General features: G+C 41.1%; 1 protein-coding gene across 1 annotated transcript in view; it reads right to left on the reverse strand.

Annotated features, from left to right (window-relative positions):
- Positions 1 to 11890: 11890 nt before the first annotated feature.
- The window catches only part of gyg2 (glycogenin 2), a 32007-nt gene continuing 17656 nt past the window's right edge, over positions 11891 to 26241 (reverse strand). The window contains exons 8-9 of the mRNA XM_060899553.1: positions 14810 to 14950; positions 11891 to 12510 (exon numbers count right to left, since the gene is read on the reverse strand). Of these exons, the coding sequence (XP_060755536.1) occupies positions 12385 to 12510; positions 14810 to 14950 (267 nt within the window). The 3' untranslated portion in view covers positions 11891 to 12384. The remainder of the gene's footprint in view (positions 12511 to 14809; positions 14951 to 26241) is intronic.

The following is a 26241-nucleotide window of genomic DNA, read 5'->3' on the forward strand; positions in this document are numbered from 1 at the left end:
GAGGTTGCAACGTTCAGGCTCTTCTTTGCTCAGACACTCAGTAATGCAATTACTCACTAGTAGTCCACCTTCCCGCTCTCTCCATTCAGTCAGCGAACGTCACACAGGAAGTGAACCCCAGCGGGTCATAGAAACTTGCGCAGGAGAAGAATGACTATTTGTAGGCTACAGAAACTTTGAGGAACGAAATAAAAACCGGTATTAACCGGTTACCATTATTTTTAATAAGCGTTTCTGTTCCGGAACATAAAAAATAATAAAGTTTCTGGTTTCGTTTCTGTTCCATGTGAAATAGAAAAAGTTCCCGGTTTTCGTTTTCGTTCCTTGAACCGGTTCAAAGCCCTGCTTTCTAGTACTCATTCTTAGTTTTAAAATAAATATTTCGTAGTTCGGAGACGTCGGAGCGAGATGAAACAAAAACGGGGTTCACCTTACGGCCTATATCCCAGCAGACTATGGGCGAGAGGCAGGGTACACCCTGGACAAGTCACCAGGTCATCGCAGGGCTGACATAGCAGTTAATTTGAAGGTGAAATTAGAGTCAGGTGTTTTCAATCAATGGGATGACAATCAGGTGTGAGTGGCACCCTGTTTTATTTAAAGAACAGGGATCTATCAAAGTCTGATCTTCACAACACACGTTTGTGGAAGTGTATCATGGCACGAACAAAGGAGATTTCTGAGGACCTCAGAAAAAGCATTGTTGATGCTCATCAGGCTGGAAAAGGTTACAAAACCATCTCTAAAGAGTTTGGACTCCACCAATCCACAGTCTGACAGACTGTGTACAAATGGAGAAAATTCAAGACCATTGTTACCCTCCCCAGGAGCGGTCGACCAACAAAGATCACTCCAAGAGCAAGGTGTGTAATAGTCGGTGAGGTCACAAAAGACCCCAGGGTAACTTTTAAGCAACTGAAGGCCTCTCTCACATTGGCTAATGTTCATGAGTCCACCATCAGGAGAACACTGAACAACAATGGTGTGCATGGCAGAGTTGCAAGGAGAAAGCCACTGCTCTCCAAAAAGAACATTGCTGCTTGTCTGCAGTTTGCTAAAGATCATGTGGACAAGCCAGGAGGCTATTGGAAAAATGTTTTGTGGATGGATGAGACCAAAATAGAACATTTTGGTTTAAATGAGAAGCATTATGTTTGGTGAAAGGAAAACACTGCATTCCAGCATAAGAACCTTATTCCATCTGTGAAACATGGTGGTGGTAGCATTATGGTTTGGGCCTGTTTTGCTGCATCTGGGCCAGGATGGCTTGCCATCATTGATGGAACAATGAATTCTGAATTATACCAGCGGATTCTAAAGGAAAATGTGAGGACATCTGTCCATGAACTGAATCTCAAGAGAAGGTGGGTCATGCAGCAAGACAGCGACCCTAAGCACACAAGTCGTTCTACCAAAGAATGGTTAAAGAAGGATAAAGTTAATGTTTTGGAATGGCTAAGTCAAAGTCCTGACCTTAATCCAATGGAAATGTTGTGGAAGGACCTGAAGCGAGCAGTTCATGTGAGGAAACCCACCAACATCCCAGAGTTGAAGCTGTTCTGTACGGAGGAACGGGCTAAAATTCCTCCAAGCCGGTGTGCAGGACTGATCAACAGTTACCGGAAACATTTAGTTGCAGTTATTGCTGCACAAGGGGGTCACACCAGATACTGAAAGCAAAGGTTCACATACTTTTGCCACTCACAGATATGTAATATTGGATCATTTTCCTCAATAAATAAATGACCCAGTATAATATTTTTGTCTCATTTGTTTAACTGGGTTCTCTTTATCTACTTTTAGGACTTGTGTGAAAATCTGATGATGTTTTAGGTCATATTTATGCAGAAATATAGCAAATTCTAAAGGGTTCACAAACTTTCAAGCACCACTGTATAACAAAGTTTGTATGAAAAAAAAAAGAATAGGATGCCTAGGGCGTTTGCACATTACTGTATATATTAAATGGCAGATGTTGTTGGATGTGAAACTACAGTACAAGGGTCATAGGAGGCAACATTTTCATAGCTTTGTATGTGAAAGTCAGGGAAATCTGTTGAATAATATTCATGATTCAGCCCAAATATTTACAACATCGACAAACGGCTTCAGTTTATTGCCTCTGCAAACAAACTAGAACTGACAACTTGTGCTGCTTCCTATGTTTTGATTGTGCAGAGTTGAACTGAATAGAAATATTTACATAGTCAAGGGAAAGAATAAACCCAACCTTTAAAATAAAGTCAAACAGAATAAGTATCAGTTCATTCTTCATACATCTTAAGTTGCTAATACATACATGAAGAAAATGCAGTTTCAGGTCAGGAAACCCATAAGTAAGTGTTCTGTCATTATTTCTACTTTATATCTTATTATTTCCATGTAATAACTTGTTGTTTCAAGACATTGTCATATCTCATTATCTTGAGATAGATATAATAAATCGAGTGACCATTAAAATGTGACAAGCTCAAACTCAAGGTTTTGATAACGAGAACATCAAGGATGTAGTAGGTCATCTGGCCTGCCATCAGAACAACCAAACCATCAAACACAACTGAAATGTGACAATGTGAGAGAGGACCAACCTCCACGACAAATTGTTTACAACAGGAAAATCAACAAAGGACTAAATTTTGATCTCCAAAAGAAGATTGACTAAAAACATCGATCAGAACTGAATTCGCATGATAAATGAGGGAGGAGATACAATTCTAGTCAGAAGAAAATGTATTAAGTTGACCTAATTACTAATTTGTTCGCCAAAAATTTGACAATACAATAACCAAGTTTTGCGCAGAAGGTCTAGTTCTTTCAAATAAAACGATCAAAACCGAAATCCATTGAGAACTGAAGGAAGGAGGAGACACGATTTAACTGAAAATAAAGAACGTTGGAAACAAATTGTGTACAACAGGAAAATCAACATATCAAGTTTTGTTCCTCAAAGGAAGATCGACCCAAAACATTGATCAGAACTGAAAACGGATGAGAAATGAGTGAGGAGATCAAATTCTAGTGAGAGGCCTGGAAAATTTGTTAATTTGTAACTCGTTAGCAAAAAAATTAACAATACAACAACCAAGTTTTGTGCAGAGTGATGAGTTCTTTCATACAAAATAATCAGAATGGAAATCCGTGGGGAATCGACAGAGGAGATACGATTTAACTGAATTGTGGATGATGGACGACGGACGCCACGCCATGAGAATAACTCCTCAGCCTTATGATCAGATGAGCTAATATTATAGTCATTCATTCAAATACCAACATATTAAGTGTTTTCCTTCTTATTTCAAGGTTCTGGCTGCAAAGTTGAATTCTGGGTAAAATGTTCCATTTTGATTGCTGTTGCATACATGTCAACCTATACAGATTGTCCGGAAATTATACGGATTTTAGCTCATTTCAAGGGCGTATAAACAAAGTCTTATGGATTTTCAGTATTCATCTCATTATCTCTAGCTGCTTTATCCTTCTACAGGGTCGCAGGCAAGCTGGAGCCTATCCCAGCTGACTACGGGCGAAAGGCGGGGTACACCCTGGACAAGTCGCCAGGTCATCACAGGGCTGACACATAGACACAGACAACCATTCACACTCACACCTACGGTCAATTTAGAGTCACCAGTTAACCTAACCTGCATGTCTTTGGACTGTGGGGGAAACCGGAGCACCCGGAGGAAACCCACGCGGACACGGGGAGAACATGCAAACTCCACACAGAAAGGCCCTCGCCGGCCACGGGGCTCGAACCCGGACCTTCTTGCTGTGAGGCGACAGCGCTAACCACTACACCACCGTGCCACCCTCGATTTTCAGTATTTTCTGACCTAAATTTATTTTGTGTATCTTACTTGAACATCGTCAGCTGATCATCGCAAAAACATACAAAAGCTCAATTTAGAGACAAAGAACAGCGTGTATGCAGGGGCAGATAACCCAGACTATGTGAAACCGGATGTTTATTCCTCAAGCCTCGTGCAGTATCGCGACTGCGAGACTTCGCTCGTTCCGGTCATGCACACGATCTGCATTTAAACGCACCAAACGGTCATTGTTCGAACGATTTTCTCATTGTGCAGAGCGACATTGTTTACACCTGAGAGATTTTGAATAGCGGCTGCTGAGTGAAAGAATGGGAACACCGAGAAAGAAAATGAGATACGGCGGGCGGTATCTTCCTGAATGGAAGGAGACATATAATGGTGTCATTGTTCAGGCGAAAAATGAGGAGTACGCGCGCTGCACAGTTTGTGTGCGAGATATAAAAGTTGCGGCGTCTGGAGTTTACGACGTGAGGGAACACATGAGGTCCAAACTACATCAGCGAAATTTGCACCAGAAACAGAATCGGCCGCAAATGACGATGTTTGCAAAGCCTAAGACCGATGATCAACCAACAAGTGTAATAAGAGCAGAAGTTAGGATCTGTAATTTTATTGCTTAGCACAATTTGCCGCTAGCCGTTGCGGACCACCTGACAGAACTGTTGCTGCAAATTTGCATGGACAGTACAATTGCGAAATCTATCAGCTGTAGGCGCACCAAAACAATGCAAATAATCAAAAAGAGCTTGGCCCCCAAGCTACACTACCGATCATCCAGCACTGCTGGACGTCGCCATTTTCCTTGATGATCGATGAATCCAATGACAAAAAGACGGATAAGCGACTGGCCGTTTTGGTGCAGATCTTCGACATAAACAGAGGGGCAAAGTCAAGAATCATAGACATGCCCGTGTGCAATATCGGCACGGGCGAGGCGATTTTCGACATGCTGGACGAAGTTCTCAGGCAAGTTATATTTACTTATTTATTTATTAAGTTTGGTGCGATTCGAAGGCTATAAGGATTTTATGTTGATTTTATGGATTTCTTCCTCTGATACTACAGGTGGACGCCCAAAGGGGTTGATATGTATGCTGTTGGAGTTTCGAGATGTTTCACTGCTCCACACACACACACCACACATCCTGTGTGTAAATGTTTTGCCGAGCTGAAAAGTGTCCCGCATTTTATGATTCCGGAGATTGCCAAAGCAAGTGAGCAACAATATCCCATGACCACCATGGGGCGTTTGACCTACTTTTAATCAAAACAAAATCAGCATGGGCAAACATGGCGGACTCGGCTTTCCCACCAGCGGAAAAGAAAAGGGAGCCTGCCAGGGGCGATTTCTCAGAGACAACAAGGGAAGCCGAGCTTCCCCTAAAATTCTCTCCCCAAACTGCGGCGTCTACGATGTTGAATTCTCATTAAAACAATAACTTCCATAACATAATATATGCCCAAGATTGTATTTATGTTCATAACTATCCTGTAACTTATTTGAGTGATGCCTGACGAACTTGCAGTTCGCTACGAGAATCACCTTTGCTGCCAGGCTGTAACCTTTCTTATTTCAATGGGCTCTATGGACTGGCAGCAGTGTTGCCAGATTGGGTGGTTTTAAGTGCATTTTGGCGGGTTTTGAACATATTTTGGGATGGAAAACGTCAGCAGTATCTGGCAACACTGACTGGCAGCTGGGTATCTGTTGCAGTCTACGAGACGGCTCTGAACAGCCAATTTCGGCTAGTTGTTATTGGTTAAAATCAACAAAATCATCACTTCCAGGGAAGCCGGGCTTCTCTGGGACTAAACGAGACAGTGGGAGGGACAAGAAGCCGGGCTGATAAAGGATTATTGGAGGTAGTGTTTGAAAGACATGAGGAGGGCGGTACTTCAGCGAGGAACACGGAAGCATGATCAGTCCCTAGCGGATGTCGAGAAAGTGTAGTCGTGTGCCAAAGTGCTGTCCGAATTTCTTTTCATATAAACGTTTCTTCTCATTGATGTCTCTGTACATTACTCTGTAAATAAATGTAAATATTACTCGTTGTGCTCCATTAACTTTCATCCATTCTATCAGTTTGATCATTCGTGAATTCACTTGTTTATTTCATTTGTAGTTCAATCTGGTTGTAGGCTAGCTTGAGCCTTATTGGGATCTGCAGTGCTAGCTGCTAACAGAAATTGGTGAAGTCTCTGGAAAGCACAACCAGCTGGTATGACAGGGTCACAGACCATTTTCTGGAAAAGGAGCGGTGGGCAGAATTTGTGTATAAATAGTGTTCATGTTCATGAATCTGAAGTGTGTATATTGTTCAGTAATGTTAAGAGAATGGTGGGCTCTGTGTTATAGGTTATACCTGGGTATAATATTCAAGGTTCTGTGTGTTGCATAGCCTACCTGGTTATGAATTTCCAGACTGTGTTGCAGAAGATGTTCAAGGATGTGTTGCACAGCTGGGTGTTGTGTTAAAGACTCTGTGTTGCATATCAGCAATGCCGGGGTGGCCCTATATTTAGCCGGGACCATCCCCGGCCCAAACCATCAATGGTGGCCTGCTTGGAGCATGGGGAAAATAATTTTCATTAATTTTGGTCACTGATCTTATTCTTGCATTAATCATCAATTCAACTGCACTCTGCATTTTCACATGGCAGCCCAGACGCCGACAGCATCGCAGCAGATTAAATAGGCGCTACCAAATAAGGAAATTCTCCCCTCCCCTCTATTGCAGTTGGTTTGGTCCAAGACTCCTCCTCTGTATTGCGGGGAACTTAAACAACATTGGCGCGAAACAGCGCGCGTCAGTGATGGAGGGCAGAAAGAGGCCAGGTGGAACCGAAAGGGCGAAGCTTAAAAAAAGGAAGGAGGTGGCAGCAAAATGTGCCAAATTGACAGATATGTTCTCAAGACCAGCTGGTAGGTTACGAAAGATATGGAGTATGATAACCCTGTTTGTCGATTTTATCAGTCTATGCTAGGCCTATAATGTGTCGATAGTTTGCGATGTCAATTCAGCTTTTTGATGTCATGTGAAATCTCGCAATTTACACGGTATAGATGTGGTGTATGTCTTAATTCTAAGAAGAACCGGACATTGCTTTACATCCCAGTTATTAACAATTTTAGATGAACAGGTCCCAAATGTGCTGTTGCGCGTTATTTCCTCATCCAGCCTATTTCATCTCGCTGTCACACCGTGCATTTCCACAGGTGTGCGCACATTGTGGTTATGAACACATAGGCCTAGAAGTCATATTTGATGTTAAATAATTGTTGTTAAATATATAACTTAGAAGAGGTGTATGCGTATGCCAATATTCTAAGCAGAATCGAACACTTGCTTTAGCCTACATTTCATTTAACCATTTCTGAGTTGCCTAATGCGCCCTCACGCTTTATCTGCCGGTTGCTGAGTACCCAGCATTGTTGATTTGCCATTATTTTCGAGGCGTATGCGGCATGTAACGCACAAGCATTGGTTCAAATGCACGCGAGATGGGTGCTTTCGTTATTTTAAGACTATGTGACTAAAAATGTGTTGTGTAATTCATCTTAAATAACACGAAACAATCAGCCATACTCGCTGCTTTGCTATTTGGAGTGGCAGTCAGCTGGATTTCGCCCCCGACGCAAAAGTTCATTCCCACACCCGGGCCGAAGATGCCGATTTCTGAAGATGCATGTCCTTTGGATGTGTTTTCAAATATTTTCACGAAGGAACTTTGGGACATGTTGGTGACACAGATAAATGTATATGCGGATTAGACACGCGGCCACACACCATCCAATTTTAAGTGGAGCCCCGTCTCATACTAGATGAAATCGTTCGTCAGTACAAACAACTTTTATTCTTAATTTTTATCTTTCGTTTTATGTTAATTTGAATTATAACCTATATTGTTAAAGTGAAGTGAAGTGAAGTTTACCTGAATTTAAACCAAATAAAAAGCATTGTGAAAGAACAGTTATTTGTTTTATCTTTTTTAATGTACTCAAATTCCTCCTCCATTTCAAAGTGGCCTGAATGTGAATTAAACTCCCGGACTGAAAACAGGGCCCACTCCGGCCCTGCATATCAGGGTATGATGTTCAAGGCTCTTCGTTGAATAGCCAGTGATTTTTGGATGTTTGATATTTTTGATTAAGGATATGAGGCACTAGCCTGGCAAGCCAGACTATAACATGAAATGTACAAGCAAAAATACTTTCTGCCACTAGGTGGGGTTGTCTAGTTCACTATGCTAATGGGGCACACCTTTCTATGCTTTGATATCCGGCCTACAGGTTTTACGATGAATGCGTAAAATGGGCTTCCCCTGTTTTAAAAACCAGCAGCCGCCACTGGAGCCTGCATAGTGAGTGCAACTACAAGATAGAGGTTAGAGGACATGTCATTTTTCTGGACAGATAACTAAATCATTCTAGCTAGCACTTAGCTATCTTAGCCTTAGAATGCATGGGCTCGACTCCGCAGTAGCAAGTATGGAATTATACACCTAATCTTTTGATCTTACAGAGAAAGAAACGAGAACACAAAAGCAGTAATGGAGAAAAGATATAAATATTCGTATTTTGTTTCATGGTTCTATTCGCGAATGTCAACCACAAATTACATCCCTGCGACTCAAAACTCTCCAAGGTCGATGCAAAGCCACGATGTTTTCCGCGCATCGCCATCTTGGTGTGACGCAGTTCCATAGTTATGCTAATTAGTTAAAGCTCCTCATGTTCAGCTCTTTCCGCAGGGCCATATTGTTTACCTCAAAACGTAGGAAAACGGTCCCAAAACGGAGAAACACGACCATCAGGACATCAAAATGATCACATTTTGGCTGCATGATATTGTTCTTGTGGGACACAGGAAAACGCCATGCAGAATAAAAAAAAAAATTAAAAATTTCAGATGACTTTGCAGTCAGTACTTTTAATTAAAACATTAGGGATATGCCTTTATAGAACAGTGTGATGTGAGTTACTGTTACTACCCCAAATTTGATTATTTTCTGATAACGGCACATCCAAAATCCAAAGTGTTTTATTCCTCTCATACCACAGTTGCCAGCAGTTTGTTTGTTTATTAATAAAGTAATGCAAAAACAAACCCAAAGCACAAAGTTGACTGTCCTGAAGTCTCTCCCATGGCAGAAACACACTGACACTGGAGACTCCTTCCATAAATGTTAGCTAAAAACATATCCTTCCAGAAAGTGGTATATCAAAATTATACTTATCCTGTAAAAAAGAACATATTAATTGACAAAATAGATACCAACTGCTCTATATCATCTTACAAACGTAACCTTAAAAAATCTTTGTTATTTTATGAAGTTAAACAAAATAGAAACTGTTTGTCTAGGGAATATGATTTTTTACATTTTTATATAATTTTTTTTTTTGTAAAGTTGTATTTTTCCATTGTTTATTTTCTTGTTGTTCATTTTTGCTGTTTTGCTATATTTTCTCCTGCGGCCTCTGTTGTACTGAAAATTATGTTTATGTAAATAAGTATAGGGCACATATGCCATTAGGCTTCTAGTCCTTACTGTCAAGAATCTTGTACATATATTTTTTGGTATTATAATACAATATGTATTCTTGACAATAAAATGAGGATGATGATCTTTGTTAACCAACAACAGGGTTTTTTTTATCCACTCATTATTAGCATTAAATAATGTAGATCAAACCTATAACGTATCACTAACCCCATTTCCAGAAAAGTTAGGATATTTTCCAAAATGCAATAAAAACAAAAATCTGTGATTTGTTCATTCATGTGAATATTTATTTAACTGACAAAAGTACAAGGAAAATATTTTCAATAGTTTTACTAACCAACTTTATTGTATTTTGTAAATATAAACCAAGTTATAATTTGATGCCTGCAACACACTCAAAAAAAAAAAAAGTTGGGACAGAGGCATTATTACCGTTGTGTTACATCACCTTTCCTTTAATAACACTTTTTAAATCATATGGGATCTGAGGATACTAATTATTGCAGGTGGAATTTTTGTCCATTCTGGCTTGACTTCAGTTGCTCAACAATCCATGGTCACTGTTATCTGATTCTCCTCTTCATGATGTGCCATAGATCTGGACTGGCAGCAGGCCAGTCAAGCGCACTTACTCTGTGTCTATGAAGCCACACTGTTGTAGCCCGTGCAGAATTAATTGCATTAACAAAATCCAATTATGTTGGTGAGTAAAACTTTTGAAAATCTTTTCTTTGTACTTTCCTCAGTTCAATAAAAGTTCATGGGAATTAACAAATCAGAGATTTTTGTTTTTATTGCATTTTGGAAAATATTCCAACTTTTCTGGAAATGGGGTTTGTGGAATAAATACATTAATATAAATCTATGACTTTAAAAAAGACAGAACTACAGTTGGCACTGCAGTTATAGATTATTAATCAACACCTTCTGACCAACCATATTTGAAAATTCTACAAAGCTATGGTATAAGTGAAAATACTGGCATACTATCTTTCAAGAATGAGAGAGAAAGTTGAAATAATGATAGAGCATTTCATCACTGAAAAAAAAACCTCATAACCCTACACTCAGCATCTTTCCAACTCAGCAGCACAGACATTCTAGTCTAACTGAAGAGTTTATTTCATTAGAAATGACACCTGCTCCGTGGGTCAATCAAAAATAATGTGTTGCATTTAGAGCAAAATGCTATTTCTAATCTAAAACAAGGGGCACATCCAAATGGACAAAAATATACCTCAATCTTGGAGGAAAGTTAGAAGTGAGTCAGGATGTTTGTAGGTAACATCTGTTAAAGTTTAAGGAGTTTCCTGCAGGGAAACAAGTGAGTGTGTTGTTGATTTATTGAATAAGAAGCAGCACAAGGATGTGCTTATGACTGCCATTATCTGCAAACAACCATCGTCCAAAGGTAAAACAGAAGCACTACTGTTGTCAGCCACAGTGCACTTTTTATTCAAAATAGGTCTAATATTAGGCAGCACGGTGGTGTAGTGGTTAGTGCTGTCGCCTCACAGGAAGAAGGTCCGGGTTCAAGCCCCATGGCCGGCAAGGGCCTTTCTGTGTGGAGTTTGCATGTTCTCCCCGTGTCCACGTGGGTTTCCTCCGGGTGCTCCGGTTTCCCCCACAGTCCAAAGACATGCAGGTTAGGTTAACTGGTGACTCTAAATTGACCGTAGGTGTGAATGTGAGTGTGAATGGTTGTCTGTGTCTATGTGTCAGCCCTGTGATGACCTGGCGACTTGTCCAGGGTGTACCCCGCCTTTCACCCGTAGTCAGCTGGGATAGGCTCCAGCTTGCCTGAAACCCTGTAGAACAGGATAAAGCGGCTACAGATAATGAGATGAGATGAGGTCTAATATTACTCCGAATAAGCAATCTGAAATACTGAAATCTATCTGGAAGGCTGAAACATTTGCAAATTGCAGAAAGCGCACCCCCTAGTGTCGGACTAAGGTCAGTTGGAGCAGTGCTCATTGCAAAGGACCATAAAAAATTAAATATTCTTGCATTCTCACACTTAACCTCATTTCACCATCTCTAGCCACTTTATCCTGTTCTACAGGGTCACAGGCAAGCTGGAGCCTATCCCAGCTGCCTACAGGTGAAAGGCGGGGTACACCCTGGACAAGTCGCCAGGTCATCACAGGGCTGACACAGACAACCATTCACACCTACAGTCAATTTAGAGTCACCAGTTAACCTAACCTGCATGTCTTTGGACTGTGGGGGAAACCGGAGCACCCAGAGGAAACCCACGCGGACACGGGGAGAACATGCAAACTCCACACAGAAAGGCCCTCGCCGGCCACGGGGCTCGAACCCGGACCTTCTTGCTGTGAGGCGACAGCGCTAACCACTACACCACCGTGCCGCCCCTCACACTTAACATTTCTTTAAAAACCATATAAAAAACTAATTTGGCACCATGATATTAACCACTGAATCACAAGCACTCAGACTGTGGTCCTCTAAATTTCATAGGAACTTAACGTAATAAATTGAAATAACAGAATAAATTTTTTGTTTTAGTATTTCTGATTTAATGAGCAGTGAGTTCATATTTACTCCTCTACATTTAGAAAATCTAAATAAGGTACAAATAAAGTCAAAACAAGTGTTTCTGAATTTTTTTTTTCTGTACCTTTTAACAACCAAAGGGTTCTGCCCTCTCCCCAATTTGGTCATCTGCCTGTTCCCACCCACTACCTAACTCTCCCCTCTCGCATAATATGTTCTTTCTCCTTCCTTTCGAATTGTTTTTCATGTTTCGTCACAAGACACCATAACGTGAAAAGTGCGATTTGCCCTCCTCTGCATACATGATCTCACAGCCACCATGTTTTCATGCTGGTGTTGCTCTGACAGACGAGTATGCCATTCCTTTCCCCCAGACAGCATAGCCAATTTTGCTCTCTTGACTCTTTTTTTTTTTTGCACCACTCAGGGGCCCCTTTGATTATCTGTAGGGTAAAAATAATAGAGGTAGACATAGTGAAATGACAATGAACACTTGTTACTTATTCGCTCACACACATAACACAAGATGTTAATTGAGAAATTGATCGAGCTTTATCTGGATGTTTTCAAAGGCATCTTTGCCCAGGTAATCAATATGTCCCTCTTCCCATCTCTTCTGATGCTTCAAATTCTCTTTTAAAGCCTCCAGTGTGTCCTGAAAAAGTGACATATAGAAGAAAAAAAAAAGTTTGTAGAGTTCTGTTTAGATGTACACCAATCAACCATAACATTATAACCACTGAGAGGTGACATGAATAACATTGATTATCTCATTACTATGGCACCTGTCAAGGGGTGGGATATATTAGAGCAAGAGAACAGTCAGTTCTTGAAGTTGATGTGTTTGAAGCAGGAAGCAAGCGTTACCAGGAAAAACAAACCTCGCCCGGCAGCACTTATTTTATACCTATATGTTGATAATGGGGCGGCACGGTGGTGTAGTGGTTAGCGCTGTCGCCTCACAGCAAGAAGGTCTGGGTTCGAGCCCTGTGGCCGGCGAGGGCCTTTCTGTGTGGAGTTTGCATGTTCTCCCCGTGTCCGCGTGGGTTTCCTCCGGGTGCTCCGGTTTCCCCCACAGTCCAAAGACATGCAGGTTAGGTTAACTGGTGACTCTAAATTGAGCGTAGGTGTGAATGTGAGTGTGAATGGTTGTCTGTGTCTATGTGTCAGCCCTGTGATGACCTGGCGACTTGTCCAGGGTGTACCCCGCCTTTCGCCCGTAGTCAGCTGGGATAGGCTCCAGCTTGCCTGCGACCCTGTAGAACAGGATAAAGCGGCTAGAGATAATGAGATGAGATGTTGATAATGGGGCGGCATGGTGGTGTAGTGGTTAGCGCTGTCGCCTCACAGCAAGAAGGTCCTGGGTTCGAGCCCCGTGGCCGGCGAGGGCCTTTCTGTACGGAGTTTGCATGTTCTCCCCGTGTCCGTGTGTGTTTCCTCCGGGTGCTCCGGTTTCCCCCCACAGTCCAAAGACATGCAGGTTAGGTTAACTGATGACTCTAAATTGACCGTAGGTGTGAGTGTGAATGGTTGTCTGTGTCTATGTGTCAGCCCTGTGATGACCTGGCGACTTGTCCAGGGCATGCCCCGCCTTTCACCAATAGTCAGCTGGGATAGGCTCCAGCTTGCCTGCGACCCTGTAGAACAAGATAAAGCGGCTAGAGATAATGAGATGAGATGAGAACCTGACAGCTAATGGTTGAGAAATATTACCATTATCACCATATAGGTATAAAATAAGTGCTGCCAGGAGAGGTTTGTTTTTCCTGGCAGCACTTACTGTTTCAGCAGTTGGTTTTCACTTCCAACTTAACCTGTTGCAGTCTTAAATAGTAACTAGTTAATTTGGGCCAGCAGTGGTAACGCCAATTGTTACTCTCACTCAGGAGCTTTCTACTTTATTCTTATTATATTACCTTGCCCGTGACGGAGTAAGCAGGGTGAGGCATTGTAATGAGTGTGGTTCGTTTGTGTGTCTGTCTGTTAACAATCTAGCATCTACATGGTTGCACCACTTGACTTCTAATTTTCAGGGTAGGTGGGTAATGGCCCTTAGATTACCTGATTCAGTTTTGGCGGTAATCGGGTCAAGGTGAAGGTCAAGGTCACCAGAAAGGCCAGGTGAGGTTTGTTTTGCCTGGCAACACTTATTCTCCTAACATTTTTAGGACACTATTTCTCCCTCAGTTTTCAACCAATCATCACCAAATTTCACATGAAAAATACGTCTGGGCTGAATTAAGTTGCTAGGACTTTTGGTGCTGATCTGGATCACTGAATTGGAATGATCCATGAAAAACAGGCTTTTTTCTTCACGAAGCGTCATTCTTAATCTCTTACTGTTCTGGATCTATAGGGTACAGTGACCAGACGTCCGGGTTTGTAACAGCTAGCGCAAATCACTGTAACTTTAGTCACAGTCTCTTTCTAGTTACTTACTGGTGTTTGTGAATATCATTTTGGACAAACTGATCTCCAAACCGTACGTCATTTCATATCTAGTAAATTATTCATACTGTTAATTTCAGCTCGCAAAATTTGTCGGCTATAATTTGGTAACTTATTTTGGTAAAGCTCGTTTTTATTATGAAGATTTTGACCTAAGGGACCAACAGCATGACTCGGATACTCACAGAAAATGCCTTGTTTTTTGTACTCTCAAAAAATACTCAGTGCTACAGACTGAGGCAGTTAAGCAGTAGCTCCTTTTTCCCCCAATAGATGGCAGTAGATGAACTGATTTTAGAAAATCTCTACTCATGAGCAAAGAGCAAGGAAAATCCTTAAGGTTTCCAGTTCCAGTGGAAAAAATGTAATCATTTGCTTATGTACAGCTAAAAATAAAACTGGTCATATTATTTGACTGGTCTGCAAAACTTCAAAGCCAAAATGACTGACAATATGAAGGCATCCATTTTCCATCCCACTTTCTTCAAAACATCTTTGAGACCTACGTTGTCTGTTGCGGTTTCTGAGAGGGAAGCTTCTGGTCCTGAGACGCCTTCTTCCTGTTTTTGTTCAACGGGTGGTTCTTGAAGCTCAGACTGTTCCAAATCCTCAGGATCGAAACCAGATACAACATCAGGAGTAGAACACTGGAGGGTTTGGGATACAAAATGAGAACACATCAGTACAACTGACACATTAGACAAGTAATTTGAATTACTTGGGGGTCGGGAGGAAACAACTGTGAAATAAATTTGCATGGCTGCTTCAAATATATTACTAATAACAAACGTTGTGCTTCGGTAACTGTAGGATGTTCAAGGCACTCGTTTAACACATTCTCAGGGTTATTTCCTGTGAATGAATGCTCGAGGGTGAATCCTACACTTTAGTTCAGTTTTGTAACTAGCTCTGTGGGGCAGGGATTGATGTGTTTTTCACAAGGCGTGTCTAAATTCTTTATCAGTGAGTTGAAAAATGCCTGAGGGTTTACTGCTGGTGTCCAAGAAGGAGTCAGTTTATTATGAGTCAGAGAGAGAGATTCCCTAATAGTTTCCCCAAAGGATCTAAAAGGTTCTAAAGATCTTTAACAACCTGCATGTTTCTCAAACAGGCGGCACGGTGGTGTAGTGGTTAGCGCTGTTGCCTCACAGCAAGAAGGTCCGGGTTCGAGCCCCGTGGCCGGCGAGGGCCTGTCTGTGTGGAGTTTGCATGTTCTCCGCGTGGGTTTCCTCCGGGTGCTCCGGTTTCCCCCAAAGACATGCAGGTTAGGTTAACTGGTGACTCTAAATTGAGTGTGAATGGTTGTCTGTGTCAGCCCTGTGATGACCTAGCGACTTGTCCAGAGTGTACCCTGCCTCTTGCCCGTAGTCAGCTAGGATAGGCTCCTGCGACCCTGTAGAACAGGATGAAGCGGCTAGAGATAATGAGATGTTTCTCAAATATAATGCATTTCAAACTAAAGACCTAAACACATCATTCTTTTAAAAAAAGAATCAGAGTACACCAAATTACCAAAGAAAGCAATTAAATATAAACTGGAGGATATCAAAGCTCAAATTACACTGAATTGGCAATATTTCATATATGAATAGATTACTAGGAATATTAAAAACACTCTATATGTGTTTTTAAATCCAAATTAAAATTGTACTTGTTTAACATTGACTATTCTTAGGCCCTGGTCCCACAACCAATAACTATGACTATACCTATAACTCCAACTTTGACTATGTCTATGCCTGAATTTAGTTGCAGTCTGGAGCAGAAACACCACAACTATAATCCCGACTATAATATCGCTTGGTCCTGACACTCAGGGAAATAAACGCATGCAACTTAGGAATAGTCATGGGAGTTTTTTCCAAGTAGTAGCACATTATTCCGGGTCAGACTGTACAGCTTGGACTTCAAAACAACCCATGTACACACTCCGGTGGTTGATAGAATACAGGTCACAGACTACAGAAATATATTTAAAAAGGATACAAAATACAGAGTGGTTACAGATTTTAATACGGATGCATCACGGATGCTAATAATTTACGGATTGGTCACAGACGTTTCGGTATATTACAGATTGCTTACTGATTTCATACGGATGATGCATCATGGAGAAAAAATTAAGAAGTTTGAAACAATTAAATGTTTGGACTGCCAAAGTCCATAATTAAAATATCTTACCTGCATTTATATGTTTACTTTATTAATTTACTATTGATATTTCACATAAAATATCAAGTCAAGTTTATTTGTATAGCGCTTTTAACAATAAACATTGTCGCAAAGCAGCTTTAGAGAATTTGAACGACTTTAAACATGAGCTAATTTATCCCTAATCTAGCCCCAATGAGCAAGCCTGTGGCGACGGTGGCAAGGAAAAACTCTCTCAGACGACATGAGGAAGAAACCGAGAGGAACCAGACTGAAAAGGGAACCCATCCTCATTTGGGCAACACCAGACAACATGACTTAACCTGGCAAGCCAGACTAAATGTGAATATTTAGTCTGGCCTCGATCCGTAGACATTTCTGACGGGTGGGGGTGGAACAACCCGCTGTCTTTCAAACTGTCTCTGTGCGTATAGGCCAACGCTCTGACCAATCAGCGCAACAGTGACTGTGATGTAGTCAGAGCGACAGAAAGCAATGGGGGAGACCTTGAAATAAATAATTTTTCAAAATGCGTATTAATTAATAAACAGGTTCTAGATATTAAGAAGTTTGGAGATAATGACCACAAGTTTGGAGTCTGTACCACATAACTTATTTTTTTTCAAGTGTTTGCTTAAACTGTTTTTGAGAGTTTTTATTTAGTGGTGTTTGGTGAAATAATTTCCCTTAAATTTAAAATAACGGGAAAATAAGAAACAATCAAGAAGTAATGTTTCAAAGCTGTTTATTAATTCTTCGTACTGCACAAACTAGCCCCATCCTTTTGGCTATGAGCGGAGCCAGCTGGTAGATCAGACTTTTGCCATAGCCGGTCGGCAAAACAGCGAAAACGTCCTTCTTGAAAAGGAATGAGTGGAGAGCCTCTTCCTGCTCATGTTTCAACGAAAACTCCAAGTCTAATTCTTCTAAAACTGATTCCAAAGTGGAGTCAAACTAGCGCTGTTCAATAGCCGTAGCCATCTTTCCTGTTGTGCTTTCTCCAGCGTCGCACAGCCTTGTCGTCACTCCTGCAAAAGCCGGCCCAAAGAATCCAAACAAAAACCTTGCGTTGTGATTGGCGGGCACGATTTGATGCCCGGGGTGTTTTTGTTTATATGGTGCAAGGCTAGACCCACTCGTAGGCAAAAATATTTTTGCCCGCTAGGCGGGTGGGTCTAGTTTACTAGGCTAAACATGACTATAACATTAACAGTTTTAACATGAAGTCAGCTTCATTGATGTTATAAACTCTTCATTGATGGAAACTTGAGTGCAAAACTGTTCATGACAAATGCAGTCCTAAGTTAGCAAGTCAACTGTAGTCCTCAGCCATAAAACCATTACTGTAAGAGTCCAGAGCGTCCTCCAGGTGTGACTTTCAACTGTCCACATGGGGCCGTCCTCCACAGGAGCGATGCGATAAGACTCCAACCAGACACAGGGCACCAGGATGGATCAGGCAGGTCCGAGGAGCAGAAGAAGTCAGCATCTCGATCCCAGGACCGACATGTAACCCAGAGGGACAGATTTTTTTTGGGGGGGGAGGAACACAGGTTGTTAGGTATGCCCCAAAAATGACACAAGTATTAAGTCTGTGTGGTAGGTTCGCAGAGACGAGAGTCCTGACATCAGGCATAATACACAACAATGGCATGTTAATATGGTTAAAAAATATCATGACCTGCTCTGGCTGGATGCTTGATTGGGTGATGGGAGCACACTCCTCAGCAATGATGGGATGCAGATGGGACCCTTAGGGCTGGCCAAGACAATTCAGTTACATTTCACCGGGTCTGGGACATGCAACAGAATGTCTGACGGCCGATTCCCTGCAGGCTACGAGAGCCAGTCAAGGTCTCCACCCTCTCCACCAAAAGATTTCCTGTTGACTCCATGTAACTCAGAGGGACAGATTTGGGGGGAGGGAGGGAGAGAGAGAGAGAGAAAACACAGGTTGTTAGGTATGCCCAATGTCACCTGAATAAGTAGGAACAGTATATATATATTGCACTGAGTACAAGCAGGGACTCCGGCAACTAACTATGACAGCATAACTAAAAGGGGAGAGCCAGAAGGTAACACAGGCATGAGGGAGCCCCGGGACATAAAGCAGCAGCCACTACACCGTCAACAAACTCGAGTGAGCAAGCGAGTGGGGGACTGACAGCATCCATACATCCCAGTTTACCAGAACATTCTGTCTGAGGATCCTCCAGATCTACTCCTTTACCTCATAAACAGCATTAACAAAAGGCTTGACTAAACAGATATGTTTTCAGCCTCGACTTAAACGCTGAGACTGTGTCTGATTCCCGAACATTACTTGGAAGGCTGTTCCATAACCGTGGGGCTTTGTAAGAAAAGGCTCCGCCCCCTGATGCAGCCTTCACTGTACGAGGTACCAGCAGATAGCCTGCACCTTTTGATTTAAGTAGGCGTGGCGGGTCATAGAAGAGCAGAAGTTCACTCAGGTACTGTGGTGCGAGACCATTCAGTGCTTTAAAGGTCAATAGTAGTATTTTATAATCAGTACGAAATTTGATTGGCAAGGCAAGTTTATTTCTATAGCGCATTTCATACACAGTGGCAGTTCAGTGTGCTTTACAGAGGTAAAGGCAAAACAGTAAACAATAGAAAATAAAATTACATAAAATAAAGGGGGAAGAAGAGAGAAAAATAAAAATGAGAATTAAACAATAGTAGAAATAAAGTAATAAAATGAAGTAAAATTTCAGTAAAAACAGCAGAATAAAATAAAAGTTAAGTAAAGTTTAAAACATGCAAAGACTGTAAAAGTTAAGTAAAGTTTAAAACATGTAAAGATGATATTTATCAGTTAGCAGAAAGCATCTGAGAACAGCTTGGTCTTTAGTCTAGATTTGAAGCTGCCAGCAGCAGGAGCATTTTTGATGTCCTCTGGCAGTTGGTTCCATAGCTGTACTGCATAGTAGCTAAAAGCTGCTTCACCACACTTTGTTTTAACAACAGGTTTTACCAGTAAATTTTGCTGCTGCGATCTGGTAGATCTGATTGGGTTAGGCCGCTGCAACATATCAGAGAGGTAATTGGGCCCTGTACCATTTAGAGATTTGTACACCAGCAGCAATGCTTTAAAGTCAATTCTGTAGCTGACTGGAAGCCAGTGAAGGGACCTTAGAATTGGAGTAATGTGCTCTGTTCTTTTTGTTCGTGTGAGAACCCTAGCCACTGCATTTTGAATCACCTGAAGTCGTTTGATGGTCTTTTTTGGCAGGCCTGTGAAAAGGCCATTGCAGTAATCAACCCTACTAGAGATGAAGGCATGTACAAGTTTTTCCAGATCATTTTTTGACATAAGTCCTCTTAGTTTGGAAATGTTTTTTAGGTGATAAAATGCCGATTTAGTGATTGCTTTCATGTGACTGTCAAAGTTTAGCTCGCTGTCAATGAAAACACCAAGATTTTTAACCATATCTTTTGTTTTAATCCCCTTTGTGTCAAGAACAGTGGTAATCCTGAGTCTTTCATCTTTTTTCCCAAATAGAATTACTTCTGTTTTATCTGTGTTCAGCTGGAGAAAATTTTGTGACATCCAGTTGTTGATATGGTCGATACACTGGTAGAGACATTCAAGGGGGGCATAATCATTAGGTGATAGAGCAAAATAAATTTGGGTGTCATCTGCATAGCAGTGATACAAAATTGAGTTGTTCTTGATAATTTGTCCAAGTGGGAGCATATAAAGGTTGAATAGTAATGGTCCAAGGATTGACCCCTGGGGGACACCACAGGTCAAGGACATTGGGAGCCAATGCAGTGTGGATAAGACAGGGGTGATGTGGTCATATTTTCTAGTTCTAGTAAAGACTCTTGCTGCTGTATTTTGAACTAACTGGAGCTTGTTTATGCACTTATTGGAACATCCAGACAGTAAGGCATTACAATAATCCAACCTGGAGGTAACAAAAGCATGAACTAGTTTTTCCGCATCATGTAGTGACATTAAATTTCTTATCTTAGCAATATTTCTGAGATGAAAGAAAACTATCTGGGTAATGTTATCAATGTGAGTTTCGAATGAAAGACTGGGGTCAATAATCACCCCGAGGTCTTTTACTGCTGCACGTGAAGAAACAGAAAGGCCATCCAGAGTTACTGTGTAATCAGAAAACTTACTTCTAGCTGCATGTGGTCCGAGTACAAGTACTTCAGTCTTATCTGAGTTAAGCAGAAGGAAGTTAATAAACATCCAGTGTCTAATGTCCTTAACACATTCCTCAATTCTATTAAGCTGGTGTCTCTCATCAGGTTTTGCAGAAACATACAACTGTGTGTCATCAGCATAACAGTGGAAACTAATACAATGTTTACGAATAATATCACCCAGAGGGAACATGTATAAAGAAAAAAGCAGTGGATCCAAGACAGAACCTTGTGGAACACCAAACTTTACCTCAGTACATCCAGAAATATCGCCATTTATATCAACATACTGATAGCGATCAGTTAAATAAGACCTGAGCCAGGAAAGGGCCGTTCCCTTAACTCCCACAACATTTTCTAGTCTATCCAGGAGAATGGAATGATCAGTGGTATCAAATGCTGCACTAAGGTCAAGCAACACAAGTAGCGAGACACAGCCCTGATCAGACGCCAACAGTAGGTCGTTTACTACTTTAACCAGTGCTGTCTCTGTGCTATGATGAGGTCTAAATCCTGACTGATACATTTCATGGATGTTATTCCTATGTAAATATGAGCATAACTGTTGTGCCACAGCTTTTTCAAGGATCTTGAGATAAAGGGGAGGTTTGATATTGGCCGATAATTGGACAGCTGACAGGGATCAAGGTCAGGTTTTTTAATCAGGGGTTTGATCACTGCTAGTTTAAAGGATTTGGGTACATAGCCAATCGTGAGAGAATAATTTATTATTTTTAGAAGCGGTTCAATTACTTCAGTTGTTATCTGTTTGAATACGCGTGTAGGTAAGGGATCTAGTACATAAGTTGAGGCTTTTGATGCCGAGATTAATGAAAGTAATTCAGTTTCTTTAAGGGGAGTAAAACATTCTAATCAATGATCTGATACAGTTATATTGTTAACTACAAGGTCACTTACATTGCCTGACCTTAAATTAGTAGTTTAAATTTTTTGTCGGATATTCTCAATTTTGTCATTAAAAAAATTCATGAAATCGTTACTATTACATACTGCAGGTATGCATGTGTCTATAGTGGACTTATTCCTGGTTAATTTTGCTACAGTATTAAATAGGAATCTAGGATTATTTTTGTTATCTTCTATTAGGGAGGAGAGATATGTTGATCTCGCCGCACTAAGAGCTTTTCTATACTTCAGGAAGCTCTCCTTCCATGCTAATTTGAATGCTACCAATTTTGTTTGACGCCATTTATGTTCCAGTTTTCGAGTGGTCTGTTTTAAAGTGCGAGTGTCATCATTATACCAGGGTGCTAATTTTTTGTCTGACCATTTTCCTTTTAAGAGGAGCTACATTATCTAAAGTATGGTGGAACACTGACTCTAAGCATTCAGTTGCCTGATCAGGTTCTGCAGGGGCTGACAGTGACCCAATCAAAGCTGATAACTCTGGGAGATCATTTATAAAGCTCTGTGCAGTAGTTGACGTGAATGTACGTTTAATACAGTAGCGTGGTGAGGTGCATATATTATTACTCAGACATATTTTGAATGATCTGAGAGAACTTCAGACTGTGGAAGTGTGACTATATTTTCTACGTTTAACCTGAATGTTAGTATTAGATCGAGGGTGTGACCACCATTATGGGTCGGTCCTATGACATTCTGATTAACCCCTACTGAATCTAAGATGGACACAAACGCTGTTTTTAAAGGGTCTTCTGGGTTATCGAAGTGAATATTAAAATCTCAGGCAACTAAAGCTTTGTCTAAGGAAATAACCAAGTCTGAGATAAAATCTGCAAATTCAGAAAGAAACTCAGAATATGGCCCCGGGGGCCTGTAAATAATAAGTAATGGAATTAACTGGGTAGACTTTTTTTTTTTTTTGAGGCTACATACATTATATGAGTATGAAGAACTTCAAATGTATTAAATTTATAACCAGGTTTTTGTGTTACACCTAGATAATCATTATAAATAACCATGCCACCACCTCCTCTACCAGTTAGACGAGGCTGGTGTATATAACTGTATCCAGGAGGACTCGCTTCATTTAATGCTATATATTCATTTGGCTTAATCCATGTTTCAGTTAAACAAAGTACATTAAACTCCTGATCAGTAATGAGTTCATTAACCATTAGCGCTTTAGATGTAAGAGATCTAATATTTAATAGCCCCACCTTTAGATCAAAGGTGCTGGCAGCGGCTGTACAGTCAGTATGATCTAATTTTATATTGATTAGGTTACTGGAACAAACTCTCTGAATATTTCTACCTTTTTGTTGAGCTCGGGGAACAGACACAGTCTCGATGTAGTGGACCCTGAGTGACGACTCTGTGCAGCTAGCAGACAGTTGGTTTAGCCTGTTCGTCTGCTCCCTGGCCTTGGCTCTGGATTGTCAGAAATTAACTAGGTCTGTTCTGAGACTATGACCTATGCTACAGGAAATGAGAGCAGCACCTTCCCGAGTGGTATGGATACCGTCCCGCCCTAACAGGCCAGCAGTGCCCTCAAAATTAGCCCAATTATCTATGAAGCCCACACTGTTTTCAGAGCACCACCTGGACAGCCAGCAGTTCAGCGACCATAACCTGCTGTAAGCTACATCGCCACGCCGCATTGGGATGGGGCCAGAGCATACTACAGCATTGAAATATCACAGTTCAAAGACATGCAGTTAGGTTAATATGGGACGGCCTTGGGCTGAGGTGCCCTTGAGCGAGGCACCTAACTTCCAGCTGCTCCCCGGCTGCTGTTAGCATGGCTGCCCACTGCTCTGGGTATGTGTGTGTGTGCTCATTGCTCACGTGTGTGTGTGTGTATGTGTGTGTTCACTGCTTCAGATGGGTTAAATGCAGAGAGGAATTTCACAAGTGTGTGATGAATAAAGTTGTGCTCTCTTATATCCATGAATAAAAGATCCGTGCTTTGTATTATATTTTTTATTTTCCGTGAATCCGTATTCCGTGACTTCATGATGCAACAAGGATGTACAAAGATGCCCGGGGAAAATAGCATGTGCTCAGACAATGTCACACGTAAACAATTACCTGATTGGTTAGATGTTTTATCGGATCAGGTCCAGGCCTGGAAAAATCGCTCCAGAAGCAATTTCACAGATACGGATAAACCCAAGCCTCGGCTATAGGTATCGTTATCAGTCTGGTGTGACCACCAACCACATAAACTGCAGGGGATTGATTTATTTATAGTTGCAGTTATAGTTGTCGGTGTTGTGCCTTTAGTTCTTGTTATCTCCACCATCTTTGTTGGAGGAGGTTATGTTTTCACCTCCATTTGTTTGTTTGTTGGTCTGTTCCCACTGTAACTCAAAATGTAGTGCACGGATTTTGATGAAATTTGGAGGAAAGGTGATCCATGGGCCAAGGAACAATTGATTAGATTTTGATGCAAATCTGAGTCTTGGTGGCGGTATGAGCTCTACCGAGTGCTCTTCTCATCTTTTATATTGTTTTTTATGCATATTGTTTCTTTTCTGTACTTCCTTTGAAATTATTGACATCGAGTAAATTTATAGTTCAATTTATTAATGCCTGCATATTGCTTCCTTGTCCCGCAGTGCTGCTGAATTCTCGAATCTGATTGGTCAGAAGGTGTTGATTTCATTTCTATAACAGCAGTTCTGATGATCGTCATTGGCAATTTGCTGTGATATGAGAGGAATAAATCACTACAGGATGTGGTGCCTTTCTAAAATAATCTGCTTTGGGGTGGTATCAGTAATACGGCTTCATTTCAATGCCTGCTTATTGTAAATACTTAGTTTTGACATGTTAGTCCATTTATATGTAAAGCACTCCGAGATTTGGACTCTAAATGAATAGGTATTCAAGATTATTGGATCCAAACTGAGTACAGGTTTTATTTGACCAGCGGTTACGTGTAACCAGAGAGAATTTCATCTTCATCTATATTGCGAGAAATATCGAGGACACAAGGGAAATGATGTTTGATAAAATTACAGCCCTCATGCCAGATGTCCTCCAGTTAACAGAAAATGAAAAATTACAATAACTTTTCGAAGAGGAGCATGATGCAGCCTCTGCGACTTTGTCACAGTGTATCTCAGCCTGAGGGTCATTGCAGAGCTAATATTGTTGCTGAAGAGTCTTTCACACAAAGCAAGCCCATTACCGCTCAGGCTGATGAGGTCCATTCTCACCCTTGAGTCATCCTCTAAATGTTTTGATGGATTTTCTATATATGGGGGGGGGGGGGGGGGGGGGGGGGGGGGGGGGGGGGGATGAGTGTATACAGATGCAGGTACTTTTACTAAAGATACACGGATAGCAGTACTGGTCGATACAAAGATAACTTACTCATGCTTCGAGACTCACATCAACGTGATATAAGCAGAGTGCACATTACTGCACGAATGACATTAAATAATAGAGATCTGGGAATAGGCGGCACGGTGGTGTAGTGGTTAGACAAGTCGCCAGATCATCGCAGGGTTGACACATAGAGACACACAACTATTCACACCTACGGTCAATTTAGAGCCACCAATTAACATGACACGTTGATTGCATGTCTTTGGACTGTGGGCGAAAACGGAGCACCCGGAGGAAACCCACGCAGACACGGGGAGAACATGCAAACTCCACACAGAAAGGCCCTCATCAGTCACTGGGCTCAAACCCAGAACCTTCTTGCTGTGAGGCAACAGTGCTAGCCACTACACCACTGTGCCACCCATGATAAGCTATATCCATTGATAAATTTAAAATAGGACTTAATAGTATAAACATGTCTACCTTGATCCAGTTGCCCATTATGAAACTTTCTCCTAGCCACCATGTACCTGCACCAGTAGCCCAGGAGTAATAGGGTTATACCCGGAACAAATTAGTAACAAGCTGAAAATTTCAGAATATCTTCAGAATACCTTTAGGAATAACATACTAAAAGTCCCCGGAAATCCCCCTTGTGCTCTTTGAGAAATTCAAGATGGCGTCCAAAATGGCCGCCAAATGGAGATCTGCCCATATCTCAGGCCCAAAACAAAATATTAATGCAATTAAAAGGTCAGAATATATGTTTTGTAGGGTAGGAGAGTAAATTCCAACATGTGTGTATTAATTACATTGTGTATTGACATTATATAATAACAATGTACACATTATTATAACAGTATATTTGTGTATAGTGTGGATCCATTGGTTACTCGTTCACTCCGTATCATCCTATTCTGTTCACAAAACAACAAACACAATTACTAGGGGTTGGAGCACTTATTTTCATTAATATTAATTAAAGTAAATTGGTGGTGTAAAATGAAAAATGGCATGTTAAAAGGTCATGCTGAGTTTAGTCATTTTTTGTCCGAACACACTGGCATTGCTAGTAGTAAAGACTGGCGCTAGAAACTCAAAGAGTAATTTTTTTCCACCCTTAAACAAGCTTGAATAAATTCCCTACTTCACTGATGGTACAACAAAGGTCCAAGCATTACAACTGAGGCACTGAGAAGTGTTTAAGTCTACTCATTGTTTATAAGCAAGAGCTTTTATTGAGGCAGACCTTTTTGTCATGAAAGTCGCCGGAATGTTGAAGAAGTGTACTGAAACAGCTTGCCATTGTAGTTTTAGAAGATAGAGTTCTCAAATTTAATTTCCC

Source organism: Neoarius graeffei, chromosome 18 (genome assembly GCF_027579695.1).
Source record: "Neoarius graeffei isolate fNeoGra1 chromosome 18, fNeoGra1.pri, whole genome shotgun sequence".
Classification (NCBI taxonomy): Eukaryota; Metazoa; Chordata; class Actinopteri; order Siluriformes; family Ariidae; genus Neoarius; species Neoarius graeffei.